The following is a 22,711-nucleotide window of genomic DNA, read 5'->3' as shown; positions in this document are numbered from 1 at the left end:
CATATATAAAGTCCAAGACTATAAAATGTATGTCAGGTAGGCCAAAATATAAGAATCCTATGGCTAGGGTACTTACAAAGATAAGAGTTGTTGTGGCTTTTTATCTCCAATTCATTCTGATCTCTATAATATTTGTGGGTAGAGCAGAGGGCCTGACACTTGTTATTCTTCCAGACTTGATTTAAGGTTGGCATTTTTAAGGTATATTTTAATCCTATTACTTACATATGTTTATGTATTTTTACCAACACTGGATAGTCCATTCGTGATACTGCAAGTTGATGTACTGATTTTGATTTTAAGATTTTTGGTATAGAACTGTAAGTGGAATTTTTGAAGCTTTTGGCTAAAGAATATATAAAGGCAGCTACATGCCTTTATTTCTGTTGGTTTCCAAGAGTTCCTTGAGATATTTTTCTTTCAAAAGAATATTTCAGTGGTAAATTTTCAATCTCAAAAATTAGCACTCTGAAAAGGTGGTAAAAATCTTGCTTTTTCACACTGGAATTTGAAATTTAAAGTAAGATTTTTAAAATGTTCTATAATTGTAGAATTTTTATGAAATAAAAACTAACATAAGGATTCCACATCTAGATTTAAACTATAATATGCTATCTCAGATTCCCTCAGATGCTTTCATTATGTCTTATGGATGCAGTATGTTCTTTCAATCTTTTCTGAAAAGAAAATCTGTACTTATAGGACCATTAAGATAATTAACTTGAATTTGAGAGAAATTATATTACTCTTGGTCACCTGGTACTGCCTACATTATGTTGAGAACTGTTGTTTTATGAAGGAAAAATATATTTCACTAAAATGGCACAGACTCAAGATTGCATTACAAATCAAATTAAAATTCCCTTAAAACAGGTTCACTGAAAGTCTGTTTTAGTATACCTCATTTTCATTAACTTTAGTGGAAGCAGTTTTCCAGAGTTAGTATCTCATGTAATCATTTATAATCTCTAAGACCATTGAATATGTATGATTTATTTTATAAGCCTGTCACATCAAGGATTTATTAGAGCTCAATAAAAATATATATGTGCATGTGAATATATATATATATATATATATATATATATATATATTTCCAACCAGTGCACAAGAATTAGAAATTAGCCCCTTATCTGTACATGGCAAATTTTATGTCCAAAGTTAGTTGTCAAAACACTATTCACGTATGAGTTCTCTTTCTCTTTGTTGAAGAGTTTTTTAGGGAAAATGTCCTTAAAATACATCAGACATGGATACAATAGGATCTCAAATAAAAGACACACTGTGAAGACAGCAATTTAAAAAAAAATCCACTCGTTTTCAGAATTCCACATCTTAATTTGGGAAACATCTTTTCACAAGACTCCAGAAATTAAACAACATAGAAGAGTTCAAGTGTTTAGTTTACCAGCTCCTCTGCCATTCCTTGTCTCCAAAATTCAAGGCCAGTGATAGTCACTAGGACACATTTTCTGTGAAATGAAAATCACTAGACAGGAAATCACTAGACATTTATCATACTAATTTCCTAGAATCATCTAGTTACCTGTGTCCAGTAAAAGTACATTGGAATATGACAGTTTCAGAGAAAAACATTGTAACAATCACTATGAGAGCTGAAATATGGCTTCAATAGGAAACAGGGCTACATTTAATTAGCTTCCATTGTATATGTGTCTTTTCTGTTTTTTGTTATAGTTCATATCACTGGCATGGACTCATGAGCCAATCTTTTCCAATTTCAGTTACTACCAAAGTTTACAAACTTGACGTGAAGATTACAGTATATTTACAAAGAACTTGGCACTTACAGAATAAATTATTGACTTTTTTCTTTAACTCCAGACCAGGGCACCCATGGTTCAAGCGAATGGGAAAGCCCAATGCCTTATTTTATATTATGCTACATTAACATGAATAAATAAGTTTCCAGCTAGTCATTCCTCCATAGTGCTGTCCCTGTTGCTGAAAACAAGTACCTTCCATTCCTAATCCATGGGGAGTGCAGAGAAGTTATCAGTCCAGGGAAAGCAAAGGCTGCATGTTTTCTTCCTCATTTTTATCCATGCGTTTTAATACTGTAGGATCCACTACCGATTGGGATCTGGAAATGATAAGGCCAATGTCAGTGGGTTATTACCAAATAATCACGTTCCCTTCTCTGCCTTTTCTCCATTATTACTTCTCTCACAGATGAGGATTATCTTCCCTTCAACAAGAGATTTATGAACTGGGAATGCTGCATGTTTAGGGAGGGATATATTTACAGTGGGTTTTTTATCAGAGGGAGAAAACAATCCCCTTTGAGCTCTAAATAGAGTAACGAGCAGGAAAGTTTTCTAAATGAACCATAATAGGCTTAAGTTCTCCTCTTCACAACTGATCAAGAGTCTCTTCATTGAAAGTGAGAATTTATAGTATAGGACAGATGGATGATGATAGAACATCTCCAAGTGGGAAATTATTACAGTGAAACTACTTCTATAAGAAATGAAATAGAAATGATAGGAGTCTTGATTCCTGACTTAAAGAACTCTATGATCTGAGGCTGGTTAAGCCAGGACTCTTGATTTTGGCTCAGGTCATGATTGCAGGGTGATGAGATATAGCCCTGTTCTGGGTTCCATGCTGGGTATGGAGCCTGCTTGAGATTCTCTCTCTTTCTCTCTCTCTCTCCCTTGCCCTCTGCCCTCTCCCAGCTTGCATGCAACCTCTATCTCTCTCAAATAAATAAATAAATAAATCTTAAAAAAAACTCAGTGAAACAAATTCAACATGAATGTGCATTCTTTTAGCCATCATTTTTTATTTCTAATGACCACATTAAAAAAAAATCAAAATTTGAGAGTTTTTGTTAAATTTCCCACTAGAACACCTGAATAAAGTCAGTTTTATTCTGGAAAATTTCAGGGAACGATTTAAGACCTTTAAAAAAAAAAAAAAAACCCTCTTATATAGGCAGAGAAACTTTCTGATTAGGAGAACAAATAATTTGAACTCCTTACACCCACTTTTGATAGTAGGTAGGAATTATATCTCAATTCATCATTAGAAAACAACATGAAACTGGGAAGGAGGAAAGTCAATGAAACATGCTACTGTTATGGCAGGAAACTGCTTTCTTAATAGCTATGGCATTAAAGAAGCAGCTGCCCTTTTAAAATTCTCCTCAGTAATGAATTTTTCCCCTGCTGCTGCATTCCAGCCAATTGGCTATTGCTGTGGCAATATGCCTCTTAGCAAACCTCATTAACTCTCAAAAAGAAAGACTATAAGCTAAAATACAACTGCACATTCTAATGAAAAAGAACAACAATGGAACTAATTATCAAAGCAAAAATAATTATAGGATTAACTGATTAATTGACTCATTCATTTAAATAAACTTAAATTTGATTCCAAAGAGGGAACAAAAAGGAAGGCGAGGGCATTAAAACAAGAATGTTTTATTTCCTAAGTCATTTTCATTATTTTGTCTCAATAATAGGTTATATATGTCTATATCAGAAAGGAGAGCAACTAAAGTTGAATTAGCAGATGTGTGAGAGTGAGTGAGAGAGAAAAGGAGAGGGAGGAGGGGAAGAAGAGTAGGAGGAATAAAAGATTTTGTATCACTTTTAAATGCAATAATAATTTATCTTAGGAAAAATCCTTTATCTCATGAATAAAACACATTTTAACACAGTGGACAATTGTACAAAACACTTAGGAATTAGAGCTTTACCACTATTTTACTTAGGTTCAACTAAAAAGAATTATTTCCCAAGAAAAATCTGTGCTAAATCACAAAAAAAGTTCATTGAATGTTCTGTACTGAAATATTAACTTGACAACTGGTACCCACTCAACTACAAGTTCCATGAGCGGGACTTCATCAGTTTTTCTCCTTACGGTGAACACAAGATCTATTACAGAGTCTGTTACACAACCGAATCTCAATATCTCAATTCTATCCAAGAAACAGTTTCCAATATTGAAAGAAGTTTGGTGTTAAGCATTTAAAACTAAGAGTAATAAAGATAAAGTAAATTATCTTTTTATAAAGGTTTTGTTTATTTACTGGGTTACAGAGAAAGAGCTAGAGAGCACCCAGTGGGGGAGAAGGGGAAGCAGGCTCCTCGCAGACCAGGGAGTCTGATGTGGGGCTCAACCCCACCTGAACAGAAGGCAGATGCTTAACCGACTGCACAACCCAGGTGCCCCCAAAAAAGAAATTCTTAATAGAAAACAGGTTTTAAAATTCTCACAAAGTTAGATTTATTCTGTAAATGTTGATGCATATCCTAATAATATCAATCAGTACACACCAAAGCTCTTCAGACAGCACAAAGAACAGAATTTAGGCATTGGTTGTAAGGTTCTATTAAAACATATATCATGCACACACATGGGCACACACACCCACACACAATCTTTTAAACCCTTATGTTCCTTGACTATTAAAAAAAATGATTAGAGGGTATGGTGATTTTAATGAAATATTTTAAATTATAGTGCACTATCAACCAGCGACTAAATTCCTAGTTTGCTTTTCTCATGCACGACCAGTATCAGAATTGTTGGATGATGAATACTGGCACCATATGTAGAATAATTCCTCAATAAAACAAGCCAGGCAGAAATGATTTCTGATTAAGATTTTTTTTTTTTTTTTTAGTATTTAATTGTCCCAGATGTACTGTTATTTTAGTCCAGATTTTTTTTTTCTGTCTTATCCAAAACAGCAGGGCTATTTATGGAGGACCACGACTTGTCAGTGCATTGTTCTGTTTCCACTGCAACAAAAGGAGTTGTTTATCATTAACTCATAGCGTACCTCAGCGGTCTCCACATAGCCTCTGCTGTCTTTGCAATGAATAACTTGTATTTTTTTTTTTCATGGAATCCAATCACTTAAGTTTAATTATTCAGATATCATTTTTTCATTTATTGTGCATCCACAATATGGCACTATACTTTCGTGTTTAAGAGGATAGATTTTGGACAGAAGGAGATTCCTATTCCAGTTCTGTTATTTGCTAGCAGTTGTGACCGAGAGGAAGCTATTTAAACTTCCTAGATTTTATTCTTTTAACTACAAGATGGAGAAAAATAACCCACATCATACAGATGTACTGAGGATCAAATTCAATAATGCATGCATAAACTGCAGCACAGATTCTGGCAGATAGCAAATAGTAGCACTTAGGGAGATGACTTATGGAATCATGTGGCCTGTTTTCAGATATTAGCAGCGTTACTTTGCAGCTATGTCCCAGGTGGAAGATACTTACCCTCTCTGTATCTGGGTCTCCTCACCAATGAAAGGGGAATAGCACTGCCTGATTAATTGTTTACAGAAGCAAAGAAGTCAATATATACAAAACATTAGATGGAATTTGACATGTAGTAACAATAGGTGTTGAATATTATTCAATAAACTCAGAGTTCATATTACAATAGCAATGTTAATATCTATATAATGTTGATATCTAATATAATAGCTGCTCACTGCAGCTGTTATGTGCCTATCCCAGGCACTACCCTAGGTAGTAGAGACAGAAGGTAAAAGATGTTCCCCTAGTATAAGGCCCCCACAATCTACTGAACTTTGTTTCTTTTCATGTGACCATGCTATTCCTCCACAAATTGACCCAGGAAAACAAACCCTTCTTCCCACACACCTACTTAATTCTGAAGGAGGAAATATCTACAAGTCTGTGGTGAAGGAATGATTTTTCTCCCTCTCAATCTAATGATATTACAAAACTGGGGGGGGGGAAATGGAGGAGAGGAGAGCAAGGGGAAAATTAGGAATAATTCTCTCCCATCCTTGATGGGGAACTGGCACTCCCTGACACACAGAAGGTGAGAATTGAATGAAATAACTTTCTTAAGCTCATTCTTCACAAGTTTTCAGACAGAACCTGAAAAGCTTCATATGATACAAAATGTACACCAAACAAAGGATGTCTGAAATTCTAATCAATCTACGTCAGAAGCAAGAAACTCCAGGTTGGGGAGGTCAACGTGCTGTGAGCCAAGTCTGCAGAGGACAGAATGGCCTAATTAATTGGAGAAGAAAATCAGGATCCAAAAAGACTTCAAAAGGTGGACAGACTGAGCCAAATCTAACAAGATGGTGTTAATCAATTAAAATTATCTGCTTGAAAGAAGAAGCTAAACACAAAAAGAGAATTATGAGGGTACGGATCTATAAGTAAAGAACCTTCTAGTGCTAGGGAGCTCAGTATGAGTCAGCAATGTGCTTTAGCTGCCTGAACCTCAGCAGCAGAGTCAACAGAAACGAAAGGAAGCCAACGTGGGTGAGGGGATGGGGGTGGGGGGGCGCAAAGCTAGGGTTCTGGAACTTAGATGTAAGTAGTGATAGCATCAGATGTCACCTATTCAAGTTGTTCTCACTTAAAAGGGGCCACTGACAGACAGCAGAGTGTTCCTTCATTCACTCCACTGGTCCCAAGTGGGCACCCTCTGTGTTTTAGGCTCTACTCCAGGTGCTGGAGATTCAGAGAATGGGATAGACAAAGTCACTGAAGTCTTCATGAAGCCTAAATATGGGGAGCGGACATCACGTTAAATAAAATGAATCATTTGGCAGGCAGAAAATAAAGGAAGCGACTGATAGGGAGAGACAAGAATGAGGAGGAAGTAGAGTTGATTAAGACCTAGTGGTCGATAAAGACCTAACCACTCTCTCAGGGAGGTGACTTTGGATTGGGAGATGCAGGAAAAGAGCACCATGCAGTAGGGACAAGTGGAAAGGCTTTTAGAGAGGAACAAGCTGGAGCGGAAGGCTGCAAGAGCAGAAAGGAGATTGTGGCTGAAAGAGAGGAAAGAGACGGTAGGATACACTTAGAGGAGTGAGGGGGTGGGATCAGATCATAGAGCACTTTGGAAGCCATGTTACAGAACTGATTTCATTCACTGTATAACCAGCAGTCGTTAAAAAATTTAAAGCAGAGACGTGAAATGATCTGACTAAAATTTAAGAGATGTTTTAGATTGCCATATGGGTGATAAGTTGGAGCCAGGGGAGCAGGGGAAGGGTAGAGGCCAAGACACCAGGTACGAAGTTTGGGAGGAGGGCAGACATGCAGGCTGCAGGTGAGAGGATACACCCAGGATGTGGAAGATGCGGAGAGACATGTGCTCTGCGGAAAGGACCGTGTTAGCAAACAAGCCGCAGAAGTGGTTGAAGGAAATGAGCATTGAGCATTGTTTGCTGGTAAAGGCAAAGATCAGGGATCACCTATGACAGCTGTTTCCAAATCCTTATGTAGCTTAGTTCCAGGGTGACAGCTTTACATTGTGCTGTCTCAGAGGGCAGACAAGGAAGGTTTACTCTATACCTCATGGATCGGAACCCGGGTCCACTAATTACAGACTATGTGACTTTGAGGATACAACATCTGTTTAACAGGGTTGCTGTGAGGATAAAATAAATTAATGTTACAAAAAAATACGTAGATAGGGCCTGAGACTCATGATAAGTACATAGTAAATCACAGATTGTAACAACAGTTAGGATTATTATTTTTATTAGAAGAAAGTTATTCTGGGGCACCTGGGTGGCTCAGTCGGTTAAGCATCTACTTTTGGCTCAGGTTATTATCACAGAATCCTAAAATCAAGCTCCACACTGGGCTCCCTGCTTGTTAGGGAGTCTGCTTCTTCCTCTGCCCCTCCCTTTGCTTTCTCTCTCTTTCAAATAAATAAATAAAAATCTCAAAAAAAAAAAAAAAAAGAGGCAGGAAGGAAGCTATTTTTAGGCAACTGTCTTTTAAATATTTTTGTTTTAGAAAACTTTTTTGAGAAGTTGATGAAATATATTCTTTTCCTCCAGAAAAATGCACAAAATACCTACACCTGCACACACATACACATACAATTTTTAATATAAATTTTAGCACTTAGCAGACTCCTCTGAGAGCCCATCCATAGACTGACTTGATAGGGGAGCATAGAACTCACAGTAAGAAGCCCTTTAAAGAGAAAGGAGTTGAGAAGCCCAGACTTGGCTTACACATAAGGTTGTTGATTCGTGGAGAAATTAAAGCAGGAGATGTCTCCAGCCTTTCCTTTCTCTCCAAGGCATCATGGAGCAGCCTGGGGAGAGGAGAACATCACACACACCAACAACAGTAGCAGCAACAGCATCAGCAGCACAAGAAGGCCTGCCTCTGAGGACAGTGGTGGCCCTGCATGAACATAAGTATGACCAAAGGACCATAGGTTTTCATCAGAGAAAGATACAAGACAGTGTGAAGGATGATAGGGGTGATGCCTGGATTCTCCCTGGTCTAGGTGAAAAGAGACTTATAGGGAGTGTTCTTATATTTCTGTGGTGGGAAATGAACAGAGAAATAATATTCATTGCTATTATCCAAGTGAACTCTAGGTTGCTGTGGCCTGGGGGAGCCTGAGAATTAGATATCTTTTGGTTCGCTACAGAAGGCAAACTCAGAGGCAGTCACGCATTTGGGCATGTTCAGCAACTCCCCCATCCTCCATCGCCACTGAGCTATGGCTGGATATGTATATATTCACAGGGAATCCAAAGCACCTAGGGAAGTATCCATTATAGAGCATGTGTTCAATAAACGTGCATTGACTATAAAAGAAAACAGGCATAAAAATACCATGAGAGTCAAAGCGAGGAATCAGAATCTCACTCAAAAATGAACTTTATAAAGAGTAAAGCTGTAGGAAAATAGACTGTTTTGCCCCAGGAAGGGCTAGACCTTTAAATCAGAAACAGGGCAGAGATACTGGAAGAGAATATATGTTTTAAATAAATAGGACTGAGATACTTGAAGAGAATATATGTTTTAAATGTACTGTTTGAAATGTGTGTGTGTGTGTGTGTGTGTGTGTGTGTGTGCTATGGATCCCTTTCTTCAAATAAAATTTTATACAAAAGTCTAGTAAATTGCTTAGATAGAAGAAGAGTTGTTCTCATTGTGGAGATGGGCACTGTCCTCAACCCACCCGCTGGGCCTAAGGTACTCCTCCAGAACTCTAAAGGTACAGTTAGAAAATCCACTAGATTTGGTGATCCCTAACAGCCTTGCCAGATTGTCTCTGAACATGGAACAAAACTGAGTTGACATTGCCTTGAATGACTTTATCTTTGGCTCAAAATTCCTAGATGTCTAATCATGGGGACATAAAAGGATTTAAAAATCCCACTGAATATATACTCCCCAAGAGAACTCCCCTGGAGTTCACTTGGGGCATCCCCACACTGGCTACAGCTCACTTCCCAGCCACCTCCAGCATACCTCTTCATGGACTTGGGAGAGAGTTCCTTTTCCACCTCCTTCATGGGCATGCTGTAGGAGTCTACATTGTATTCACTGTCATCATCATACTCGTGGTCTAGCAGTGTTCTTGCCCATGTTCCCATGTCATAAGGGGGCAGCATTCCTCCAAACTCAGAAGGCAGGATCTCAGGATGAATTAGTTGGTGTAGACTGTTCAGGTTGTTACCATGCAAAAATATCTACAAATACAAGAAGGGGAGAGGAGAAACACACAGGAGAATAAATACCATCCAAATGCTAGGAGGAGGAAGTGAGGCTAGGAACAGCAAAAACAAGATTTTTCCATGTCTGTTAAAATATTTAAGCCCTTCATCCATCTGTGAAACAGACAGGGATGGTACTGTTATCCTAATATGTCATATAAAAATCCTGAGGCATAGGAATCTTAGGTAGTTCCTAGAAAGTCAGATAGTGGTTGGGTTAAAAAGCTGGAAACTGAAATTTGGTTTCCTACTTTATAGTGAAGACATGAGCAGAATCCAATGGGCATGTTGATCTGTACATCATCTTGACGTTAGTTATGCAAAGCTAACGATGTGCATGATGAATGCTGTTAAAATAGACCATTCTCATAAGGGACTCATCAACTGTAGAGCCTATCCAAGTTATTAAGCCCAAAAGCTGTTACCAGTATGGCTTTCTCTTTTATCATCAATAAAAATAAGAATACTGTAACCACTAAATTACTGCTTTGTAATTCAAAGTGTTTGATGTAAATAAAAGCAAATTAGCATTATCATAATGTAAGGTTGAGTGAAGGTTTACATCCCAAAGGACTTACATTCTATAATGCTGCCAGCATCTTCTCTACTAGAGGTTTCCATGCTTATTGTTTAAATAAAAATGGAATAATAAAGTGAAAATGTAAAGCTGTATGTATACATTAATTATTGGTATTACCTAGAGCTTTTTTTTGAAACTAAAAAATCATTGGGACACCTGGATGGCTCAGTTGGTTGAATGTCAGACTCTTTGGTTTTGGTTCAGGTTGTGATCTCATGGTCATGTGATCAAGTTCCACATCAGGCTCCACATTCAGTGTGGAGTCTGCTTGGCATTCATCCTCTCAATCTCCCTCTGCCACTCCCCCAGCTCTCTCTCTCTTATAAATAATCTTTAAACTGAAAAATTATTCAAGGTACATACTCAAGATTTGTTTCTCCATAAATTTTACCTCTTTTCTCTTCTTTCATTTCAATCTCAAAACTGTAGATAATCTTCCCTGAAAAAGCACTTGTATCATCTCATATAATTTATATAATATTTAAGGATTATAGTTCATAAGTCACTTAGAAATAGTCAGTCATAGTTTCTAAGTGACTCATACCTGAAGTTTATGATGAACAGGCTAACATAATTATCTTTGCTTTCTGTCATTTCAGAGTCCACTGAAATAAATATATAGGACAACAAAGAAAAACTAGTCTATAACACCCAACAAAGTAATAGGGACAGGAATTATAAATCAACAAGTAATTTCAACAGATTATGGACTACTAAAAACAGATGACAGCAGGTCAATGGCCACCATAGGCAGAGTAAACAGCTACCTGAAATATTTGATATGGAGCCTACAGAGGTGGAAGATGCTGTCTGCTCCAAAGCACATTAGGTTAATTGCAAACTTTACACATCCCTGCTCCTCTTTGCATAGCACAAGAGCCCCCCTGCCACACACACACACACACACACACAGGTTCTTCTCATAAGAAATCAAAATAATTTGTGGGGGGGTAGTTAAGTTCTAACAACTGAAACTCTTGTTTTATTTGTTATACAACTTTATTTCATTAGATGTGTTTCTTCATGTAAGAAACCTCTTCAAGTCATGCATGAGTTATCATAATAAATCCCTAGAGATTTATCCTAGCACACTACTTCCTCTCTCCTTGATAACATTCTGCTACATCCTCCCTCAACATCACTTTCAGCTTTGGCCTTATTTCCTCTCTCACTGAAAAAATAGGGCAACCAGATGAGACCCACCCACCAGCATCTGTGTCTGTATGCTGTGCCTCTGCTCTTAGTTCAGTGGAAAGATAAATTCTACAAAGGCCAACCTCTCCACCTGTGTCCTAGAAGCCATCCTCTCTCCTACTCAGTTATATTGCTCAAGCAAAATTCTCTGCTGTCTCTCTCATATCATCAAATTTCCTCTGTATGGGGGATCTTTCCCATCAGAGAAAACTTGCCAATCCCTCTCCTCCCATCCCCCCTCAAACAGACGCACAAAACCTTCTTGACTAGACTTCTACTTCCAGTTATTATACTATTTCTCTCCTTTCATTTATTACAAAACTCATCAAAAGAGTAGTTTCACTGTCCAAATACTCTAGTCCTATTTTTCAGGAATCCAGTCTAAACTAGGCCTTGCTTTCCAGTAGAGCATGAAGATAGTTCTTGTCAGGCTCTTTCTCATTGCTAAATTCAGTGTCCAATTCTCAGCCCTTATTTTTCTTGAACTCTCAGCAGCATTGGATATAAATGACTCTTGTCATTGCAACATTTATTCCCAGCATCTCTTGATTTTCTCCTACTTTGAGAGATGCTTCTTTTCAATCTCTTTTGCTGATTATTCTTCATCACCCCAACATCTTAATGTCACAGAGCTCCAGACTTCAGTTCTTGGATTTATTCTCTTCTCTAAATGTACTTACTCGTTGGTGATCTCATTCTGTCTAGGGCCCTAAATATTGTTCGCACACCGAAAATGTATATACTGCATCTAGATCATTCCTTCGAACTTCATATTGCTATTTCCACTCTCTACTTGACATCTCCATTTAAGAGGTCAATGGCCATCTCAAACTTACTATATCCAAAGCTGAACTACAACTTTCTTCCCAAAAATCAGCTCTTCCCTGTTTTCAACATCAGTTAGTGGTAGGACTGCTTCTGGTCTCTCAGGCTAAAATCTTCAATTCATCCTTAATTCCTCTCTAAGTTGTCAGTAAATCCTTTTGATTCTTCACTCAAAATATATCATGAATCTGAACATCTGACCAGTTCCACCCCTATAACCCTAAGTCATGCTACCATCATCCTACAAACTGTATTACTGCATTAACCTTCTAATTGCTCTTCCCACTTCCACTCTTGCCATCTACACTCTGTTCTCAACACAGCAGCCAGAATGACCATGTCACAATGTTAGTCAGATGATGTCATTCTGCTCACAATTCCCCACTGGCTTCTCCTTTCTCTTAGAGTAAATCCTATAAGGCCTTCCATAAACTTCTTTGAACACATCTACTACTTCCTCCCTGCTGAAACACAACATGCACACATTTGTCTCAGGACATTTGCAGAGGATGTTTCTTCTGTCTGATGACTTTTGCCTTTAATTATTCCCATGGCTTATCTTCCCATATCTTGTAAGATTTTCATTTATTAAAGTTTTGCTGTTTTTTTCTCCTTACATTTTTTTTCTCTGTCACCATTTCATGAAAGAAGTCTTGCCCATGTGGGCTCCCTTGCCTCAGAGTACCTTACTATTCTAAAATTTAGGCTAAATAATACTTTCATTTTATCTCTCTACACTGTGCCATTGAAGAGATTATGGTAGGTCACCTGAGTGGAAGGCAGAAAAGAGAAATACATTTGGGAATGAGAGAGTCCACCATATTGAGGAACAGATAGAAAGTTGCACCAATCAGTGAGGAAGCCTGTTTCCTATCAGCTCTTGGGAGTGACAAGACCACAACCCTGGAATAACTGAAGAGTGCATGGAGGTTGAAGCCTAGGCATTGGGTTCCAGCTTTAGTGAAGATGCTATTTTCCTTTTTCACAGACAACTCAGGAGCAGAAGGAGACCTTAATTCAAGGAACTAATAGTGACTTGAACAGTGAGGATGTCAGAAGCAGCCATCCTGGATGGAAAGTTTCATTCCACATGAAAGGTTCTAGAGGGGAGCCTAGGTGGCTCAGGTCATGGTCCTGGAGTCTTGGGATTGAGTCCTGCATTGGGCTCCCTGCTCAGCAGGAAGCTTGCTTCTCCCTCTGACCCTCTCCCCTCTCATGCTCTCTCTCTCATTCTCTCTCAAATAAATAAATAAAATCTTTAAAAAAAAAAAAAGAAAGAAGGAAAGAAAGATTCTAGATATTGATGAGAATTTGAGAAAGGATTCCTCTACCACCTAAGGTTACTATTCCCATCATTCCAATATGGTAGAGACTCAAAGATTTCATTTAATTAAAAAAGAAAAAGAAGAAGAACCAGGTGTTTCCTTTTTGTGACAAAAGATGCACAATTATTCCTTAGGTTTTTCTTTGCCAGTTTTTTAGAGCACAGATTTGTAGCATCTAAAGTATAGAATGTTTGAGTAATATTATGATGCTGAATCACTTGGAGTACCTGTAAAGAAATATAATAGCTTTATACTTTATATTGATTATATATAAGTAGAAATCAAAAGTGTTTTAACCTATAACTATTTTCTCTTATGAAGATTTATAAGTCATATAGTTTTAATTAAAATGGCAAAGCTCAGATACCTCACTTCCATCTAGAATAATGCTATTCATGAATTTTTCTAGGCATTGTCAAAATTATCTAATTCAATCAAATAACCCCAAACCTGGAGCTTGGGGTTAGACTTGATCCTCCTTAGTCTTTTTCAACAGAGCAGTACACTGTGCTCAGAACAAGTCACCCTTGTATTCAGTCTTTCAAGTATTTCTCACTTCACTCTGACTGAAAGCCCAGACCCTTGCAATGGAATACAAGACCCCCTATGATCTGGCCCACCATATTCCCTTCTATCCCATCATCTACTACCCTAATCAGTAGCTCATTCTGAAAGCTTTCTGTGCCTTCTTGCTGTTTGCTAAGTATACCAGACATGTTTCTACCTGAGGACCTTCGTCTTTGCTATGCCCTCTGTCTGAAACGGTCTTCCCCCCAAATCCACATTTTCAGCTCTACTACCTCCTAGCTGTGATTTAGAGCAATTTGCTTAACCTTTTGTGCCTCATTTTCCCATATACAGAAGGAGAAAAATAACAATGCTTCCCCTAGAGCCTTCCTTGTAAGGAGTAAATGAGTTACCATATGTAAAGTACTTAGAACAGCATGTGGCATAGAGTGACTACTACAGAAGCATTCACCAGTATAATATGTACTAAAAGCCTCAGCAGGTGTTTTGGATCACCTGATCACCTCTTCATAAAACAGAGTTTGAAAGTGTTATTTGTGAAGCAAATCATTACATTTTTCTGAAGTCTAACATGTAAACTGATATGATTCTCACCAGTAGAAACAATTCCTGATATAAACTGTAATTATTTACAGAAGCCTTCCTCCTATACTACGGAACATTTCAACAAATTCATATTCAGAAGACCTTTGGCTCAGTGTTTGATACAAACACATACTTAACAATTATTTCTCCTCTATGCTCACAATGAGGTTTCCAGAACAGGCTCAGAAACACCTGAAGTGCCTTCTCATTCATTGAGAAACATGAAAAATTACCTTCAGTACACATTTACATAAAGCATATTTTATTTTGGAACTAATCATTTGAAAATTGGTCACAGCACAGTGGTAAAAATAGCACTAAATCTGGAGATATTTGGATTCATATATTAGCTCTACAACTCTACAGTTCTGTAAATGAGGAAGCAAGTTACTTAGCCATCTACAGACTTAGTTTTCCCAGCTCTGAAATAGGAGCTCAGGCTTCCTACATTTACTCTTCCCAACCTTTTGGATAAAATGAAATAAGGGGTATTAAAATCCATCTTAAAACCTATATTACTAGTCATAATGATAAATGTGCTCAGCATTTATCATGTACCATGCACTGTGCTAAATACCTTATATAAATTGTCTTATTCACAGAAAAAAATGATTATTTTGTTGTATGTACTTTGAATATCCTCATTGTTAGATGAAAATCAGTCTTGGAACTCAAGTAACTTGCCATTTAAAGAAATGTTAATATTTCTACATATCAGCATTCTTTCTGAAATGTGTGAGTGATCATGACAATCACTATAAAGTTACATTAGAGATTACAAAATTCACTATACTCAATGTGATACATATTGTGAAATAACTAACATTCATACATCAGCTTATAAAAGTACAACTTTTTTCTAGGTCTCACTTGAAATTAAGTATACTAATAATCTAAAAACATGACACAATTATTATTATTTTTTTTTACTTTTAAACCTATGCTTTAATATCTCATGAATGTACTGAAATGTTCTCCCAATTTGTGGGAGAGTAGAGAAGCAGACTTTTAAATATTTCTTTCATATATACAGTGATCAGAATTAATCATAAGGTCTTTGAAAATTTTTAAATGTCTTGTATGTTGAATATTTATATGCAATATAGAGGCACATGTGACCACAGCCAATATTATGTACATGTTATACAGCATAATTCATTGAATGTGGGAGGAGAAAGAATATATAAACAAAGAAACAAACAAATACCCTTTTCCGAGTCTTCTCCTTTAGGAAAGGCCGGATAACGGTGTACAGGGCATGGATATACCACGGCTGATTGACAAAATGAATTCCTCCAAATCGTGCTGGGAAACTATCCTAAAGAGACACGGAGTGGGGAGAAAATCAACACATGCTTTAGTATATTGAAAAGGCTTAAGGAAGGTCATATGGTTTATAAATTTGTTATTCCGCATGCTTAAATGAGATGATTTGTACAGTTAAAATAAATTAGAAAGAAGGAAGAATCTTACTGCATGAAACACTGTAACTTTCAGGCCTAAACTGAAGCAATATGTAATAGAGCAAATCCTTCTCTAGCAGTTTGTTGATAAGAACTTCAACATTTTTAGGAAGTGCCATAATTTAAGCCTACAAACTGTTAACAGTCATTATAGGCCAAGAAACAGAAATAAAAGACATTAGGGATTTGTCAAATACTGAATTTACATTAGATAAGTGTTTCATTTAAATTATTTCTGTTCTAAAGTGTATTTAAATTAAAATATTTTTTAGAATTTCACTATAGTTATCTACGATGTGAGCACTGTCTTATATCAAAACTCACTTCAGGGGGGGCCTGGGTGACTCAGGTGACTAAGCATCTGCCTTCAGCTCAGGTTAAGAGTTCCAGATTCTGGGATTGAGTCCCATGTTGGGCTCCTGGCTCTGTGGGGAGTCTGCTTCCCCCTCTCATTCTGCCTTTCCCCCTGCTCATGCTCTCTCTCAGTCTTTCTCTCTCTCAAAATGAATAAATAAAATCTTTAAAAAAGAAAACTCACTTTATTCTATCTTACCGACCTCATTATAAACATTCTCCTTCCCTTATTTCAGCTATAAAAAAGGGCAGGAAATATGAGAAAACAAAATCAAAGCTTAGTGTTGTAGCGTAAGAAGTGTAGGGATGCATTTTGCTATGTTAAATTAAGTCAACACCCTCATAGCGCACCCCACAGGAAGAAATTGGGCCTATTGTAAAGCCAACCCCCTCTTCAGCAAGAGCTCACTTGTGTAAATTTTGCATGTGAAGTGATTTAGAGAGGTGTTTTCTTTCTGTGTGACTAAAGAGGTACATCCCACTTCACTCCGTAATACGAAGGAAATCCTTAACTGAATGAATTGCAACATCTGACCTCATTTGAGTATGCTACAGATTCCACATAAATGGACTGATTCCTGCTACTAGTTCAAAACCCCACACTGAACTGACTACAAAAGTCTTATTAAAAACAAACTATACCACTAGAAGCGTCTCTCAAGTTATCACAATAACTGGAATTCTTTTGGATTCTATTCAGAACATGAATGGGAGCAAAGGAAAAGCAAAGGAACTGAAATAATCACAGATGCATTTTCTAAATTTAGACTTTTTCTTTCTTTTTTTTTTTTTTTAAGATTTTATGTATTTGATACAGAGAGATACAGTGAGAGAGGGAAGACAAGCAGGGCGAGTGGGAGAGGGCGAGGCAAGCTTCCTGCTGAGCAAGAAGCCTGAAGAGCCAAAGGCAGACGCTTAATGACTAAGCCACCCAGGCGCCCCTAAATTTTTTCTTATATTAGATTGTCTAGTCAAAAACATGCATGGTATAATCCCATTAAAATGTTCTAGTTTTGGGGGGACACTTAGGAGCATTAATAATTAATTCATGGTTTTCTATGTTCATTTTCAGAGCTAATAAGCGCTTCTCTTTGCAAAGCAATTTTTATCTCTGGGAGTAACACACCATAAAAGACAACAGTACTTAAATAAATAAATAAATACATAAATACATTAGAATAACTGAAGGTAAAATATGTCTCCTTTTATGTCAGTGCCTTACTTCCTTAATAAACATGTACTTTTCATTCCTCAAGAAGTTGTTAGAATAATAGAAATGAATCAGCTAGAAATACAGACATAATATTTTTTAAGTCATGACATTTTTATACATAAAGAGAGAATAACGTATATACAATTTAGAGAATGCTAAGATAAACATGAAAGTGCCCTCCATTCAGCTTAAGAACTAGACATGGCTAGTAACCTTAAAGTTCACTGTATTCATGTTCTCTGACCCTTTCCCACATTTTAAAATTTCATATTGTAATTTTCTTGCTTTTACTTTGGTAATATTATAAATTTATATTATATTTTTACCTGTTCTTTTATAATTTTGTATATCTTATTTATTTTTATATTTTATAATTTTTTCTGTGTCAAAGAATTGTATGTATACATAAAAACATCTCTAAAATATAGTTAGGTTTTTCTAAGTACTTACACTTTTTAAATATGTCACCGTAACGAATGTATTCTTCTGTTGTCACATTACATTGTTTTTGAGGCTCCTCATGTTTGAGTTTTATACATGCGCAGCTGTAATTCATTGTCACGTTTGTATATAGCCTACTATTGTACAGTACATCATAATTTATTTTCTCTTGTCAGTGCATATTGTTTTCCAAATATTTGGTCTGCTTTGCCATCACCAGCCCTTCTGCTGTGTAGACTTCATCTTGTACCTGCCTCTCGGGTATGTTCGAGGGTTTGTGTGGCGTGTATCTCTAAAGTGTTAACGTTGAGTCATAGAGTGTACATACTTCAACTTTACATGATTGGTAACAGTGATTATATCAATTTCCACCCCTCCTCCCCCCAGCAATAAGGAAGGTTCCAGCTCTTCCACATACTGCACTTGGTATTGTCAATCTGTTTAATTTTTGCCAATTTATGGGTTATGAGATAGATTTTCATGTAACTTTAATTCCCTAGTTACTTTGTCTTTGCTTATTTTAATTACATCATTAATAACATTATTTAATAATATAACTATTTAATACATAGGTATTTTCTTAGTCCTTGAGTACCTGCATTGGGTTACTGTATCTGCTGATCTTGCTTATAGTATCTTGTCTATGGTGAACTCATATGTGGCTGATATTAATCATTGGGAATTGTGAAGTAGGTGGCTTGAAGATGCCTTGCTCCAGATAAGGTCTGTATCAGCTCCTACTAGCTCCTACTCCTACTCCTACCAGCTATCAATCTGGTTTGGCTTTAATGTAATTTCCCATTTTGGGATTCCTCTGATAGTACAGTGCATATTCAAATCTCAAACTCACATGAGAAAATTATGGTCTCAGATTATCAGAGAAGACTATTGTTATTATTAATACCAATATTATTATTAATTACCAATATTATCATTACTATTATTTTTCTACCCACTTACGGGAGAGAAGGAGAGGTTTATTTAAAGGTTTCCTAGCCAGCAGGGATTTTCCTAGCACAAATCTTCCCTGGAGGAATGCAGAGTCTCATATTTAGTCCCGATTTGCCCTTAGTCTCAGCTGAGGCAAGCCTCATCTTGGCTTCTGCCCACCCCAGGCCTTAGGCAATCATTACCCTCGAAAGGGGCAGGTTCCCGCAGTCAACACTTGCCTCCAGAACCACCTGGCTTCACTTAATTCTCCTGGTTTTTGTTTTGTTTTGTTTTTCCAGAAGACTTAGTGTTCTTGCCTCACAGTTCAGGGGCGGGTGAGGGGTGGTGACTTCTCTCATGCTCCCTAGAGTTTAACAAAGGATGTGAAAATATTTTTGTTGTGATTTATCTAACACCTCTGTGTTTCATGGCAGGAATATCTTCAAGAACTTTTAACCTACTGCACTACCTGAAGCAGAACTACTTGGAATGCTTTTAAAATACGCTCTCCCGAATGGGCATTTAATCTCCAGAACAAAAGTGAATAAGCATCAGCTATCAAGTTGTGAAGCTAAATGTCTTGGCTCAGTATTTTTAAACCGACAATCATGTGGAGCTCATGCACCTTTATCGAAAAATGAACACGCACACATACACACAAAACTTACATATGAGTTCATTGGCTTTCTTGGGTATATCTTTACATAAGGAAGGACGTGATCAGCACCAAAAAACAGTTGAGAGAGGACAAAAGAGAAGGGAAACCCCTGACTTTGCAGTGAAATTCATCTAGGTTAAAATTCGGATTCGGGGCCACCTCTCAGGCATCGAAGTCCAAAACAAGGACAATATAACCCTTGATTCCCTCCTTCTCACCATGATTGCCCGTCTTTCCTTCCTTTCTTGTCTCCTTGTGGTACTATATTGATTCTCACATTATGCCTTCTGTAGCCATCGAGGTCCTTGGATACTCTGTTCCAGCTTTTTTGTTCAGTGTTCTTTCTTTTTTCCAGTTTTAGAGGTTTTTATTGATATATTCTTAAGCTTAGAAATTCTTTCTTTAGTCAAGTCCAGTCTACTAATAAGTCCACCAAAGGCATCGTTTCTGTTACAGTGTTTCTGATCTCTAGATATTTTTTCTTCTTTCTTAGACTTTCCATCTCTCTGCTTATACTGTCCATCTGTTTTTGCATGTTGTCTACTTTACCCATTAGAGCACTTAGCCTATCGATCAAAGTTGTTTAAAGTCCCTAGTCTGATAATTCCAACATTCCTGCCGTGTCTGGTTCTGATGCTTGCTCTGTCTCTTCAAGTTGTGTTTTTTTATTTTTTCTAGTATGCTTTATAATTTGCTTCTTGATAGCCAGACATGATGTACCAGATAAAAGGAACTGCTGTAAGTCAGCCAACTGTAATGCTTTGGTGAGGTGTGGTGGGAGGGAAGTGTTCCACAGTCCTGTGATGAGGTCTTAGTCTGCTAGTGAGTCAGTGCCTCTGGTCTGTGAACTCCCAAGAGTTTCTCAGTTTTTTTCTCTTCTCTTAGGTGGGGCAGGTAGCCTAGAGTTGGGTATTTCTCTTTTCCTATGTGGAAGGCTAGAATTGGGTACCTTCCTACCCCCAGGCCAGTTTCTAACAATACCCCCGCAAATTAGGCTCTGGTTAACTTTCTCCTGAGGGCAGACCCTGTTAAGATCAGAGGAGGGCACTTGTGATGAGCACCAAGTGTTGTATGTAAGTGTTGAATTACTGAATTCTATATGTGAAACTCATAATACACTGTATGTGCACTAAGTGGAATTTAAATAAAAACTTGGAGAAAAACAATAACAGAGTGCTCTGACATATTTTGAAATGGTTTCTTTTCCTTTCCCTCTGACAGAAGCACAAGGGGATTTTTTCCTAATATTTACTGAAAACCTGGTCCAGCTCCTGGAAGTAAATATCAGAAAAGTGTGGAGGGCCCTCTATGACTGGGCCCCCTGGAATTTTTAACTCTCAGCCCCATTCCCAGCGAGCCTCCAGCAATTTGTCATTTAACATTCATGATGTCCTGTCCCAGCATTAGTTCCCACCAAGATCTGTTTCCCCTTATGAGTCTCTGCTCCAGTAAGCCAAGACTCCCTGCGTTCACCTGTCTGTCCCTCCAGTCTTGGTGACAGAGGAGCTACCTCACCTCTCTATGAATCTAAGAAGAGTTGTTGATCTTTCAGTCTGTCCAGCTGTTTGTTGTTAGGACAAAGTAGCATCTTCCATGCTTCCTACAAGCAGAACTGGAAACCAGAAGTCTGATCTTCTCACCTCTAATCATGCCCCAAGCCCTGCAACATTTATATCCTTAGCTCTGTGTAGCTTCATATTTTCACATTCACCCTCATGATCACAGTAAAGCCCCAAATCCACTGTGTCCTCTCCCCTGCTTGGCACATCTCTTCCCTGTACCCTTGTCACATCTGTTAATGTTCATGTGTGGTTTTAAAGCTTGTTGTCTGTTCTCTCCCATGTGCCTGGCATGTCTTTCCCTCCCTTTTCCTGTTGTCTTCTAAAGTTGATCTTTTAAGACCTACTCCAGGTGACAGCATCTCCAGGAAGCTCTTTTCAATCCCTTCTCTCACTTTTCCATGCCCCGTTCTCCCTTGAAAGCCCATCTCTGCCATCATGAGCACAGTGCCTCAGTCTCTCACTGCACTTGCCCATATGACCCTGAAATTGTCTCTTCATTTGTCCACCTCAACTATTAAACTGGGAGCTCTTCAAGTGCTTGATTGTGTGTTTTATATGGTCTGTTGGTGCTGGGCCTGCATCCATCTCTACCTACTTCGTGCCCCAACCAATAGGGCAGGGGATGGAAGGCGAAAACAAAAGAATCTGACAGCTGGGCTTCTAAATAAGAGAGTTCTGTCAATTAGAAGCATGTGAGCAAGGTTTAAAGGACCAAGTGGAGGCAACAGTCATATTTTTTTTTTTGCTGCAGTGGCAGCTGCTATGCAAACTCCAGTGGGACAACTGTTCATGGCAGTATGTGGATACTACCCTCTACTATCTAGGTTTCACTAGGTCAGAGGCTGCTGGGATGGCAGTAGTGAGAGGGTGGAGACAGCAGTTTCTTGACCTCTGAGTCACATCTGCAGGGTTGGGACCTCAGAACGAAGAAAGCAGACACAGTCCCCTAGTGACAATGTAATTCCTCCCACGTTTCCAATGTAAATCCATTTGTCATTGAGTTATCCAGAGAGATTTCTGTTTTGTGCACTGAACTCAGATCCAGACCGTGTGTGATTCATTTTTACATTCCTAACATTTTAAAAACTTCAGCGTGTGTGTGTGTGTGTGTGTGTGTGTGTGTGTGTATCCCAGAGCAGAGCTAGATGAATGTTTTTTGAACAGAATAGATTCTGGTATTTACCACTTAAGTAGAATATTTAAGTAAGCTGAGCCACAATTTCCTTATCTGCAAAATGGAAACATTTATTAGGACTGTTAATGGCCAACCATAGCAGTTAATCATTAAGCATACCTCCAAATACTGGGCTACCGTATTAAATATCAGTTTTCACTACACACATAGAAACGACCATGGAAGTAATTTTATAATGGTTTAATGAGACGTTGTTTGGTCCTAAAACACTACATAGTACAAACTAATAATTAAAATAACAGCTTACAGGGGTGCCTGTGTGGCTCAGTCAAAAAAGCATCTGCCTTTGACTCAGGTCATCATCTCAGGGTCCTGGGATCAAGTCCCTCATC

The 22,711-nt window shown here is 37.8% G+C and overlaps 1 protein-coding gene across 3 annotated transcripts in view; it reads right to left on the bottom strand.

Moving 5' to 3' along the window:
• Positions 1-22,711, bottom strand: part of CLVS2 (clavesin 2) — an 81,634-nt gene that overhangs the window by 15,149 nt on the left and 43,774 nt on the right. For 2 of the 3 annotated variants that reach the window (XM_032862436.1, XM_032862435.1), the window contains exons 4-6: positions 15,771-15,881; positions 9,282-9,502; positions 1,980-2,104 (exon numbers count right to left, since the gene is read on the bottom strand). In XM_032862436.1, the coding sequence (XP_032718327.1) occupies positions 2,017-2,104; positions 9,282-9,502; positions 15,771-15,881 (420 nt within the window). In that variant the 3' untranslated portion in view covers positions 1,980-2,016. Of the gene's footprint in view, positions 1-1,083; positions 2,105-9,281; positions 9,503-15,770; positions 15,882-22,711 lie in introns of those variants that run through there. The other variant, XM_032862434.1, reaches the window with a different exon arrangement.

This window comes from Lontra canadensis, unplaced genomic scaffold (genome assembly GCF_010015895.1).
Source record: "Lontra canadensis isolate GAN:19392208 unplaced genomic scaffold, GSC_riverotter_1.0 scaffold23, whole genome shotgun sequence".
NCBI lineage: Eukaryota > Metazoa > Chordata > Mammalia > Carnivora > Mustelidae > Lontra > Lontra canadensis.
Note: the sequence above shows the minus strand (reverse complement) of the source record. Positions and strands in the feature narration are given on the sequence as shown.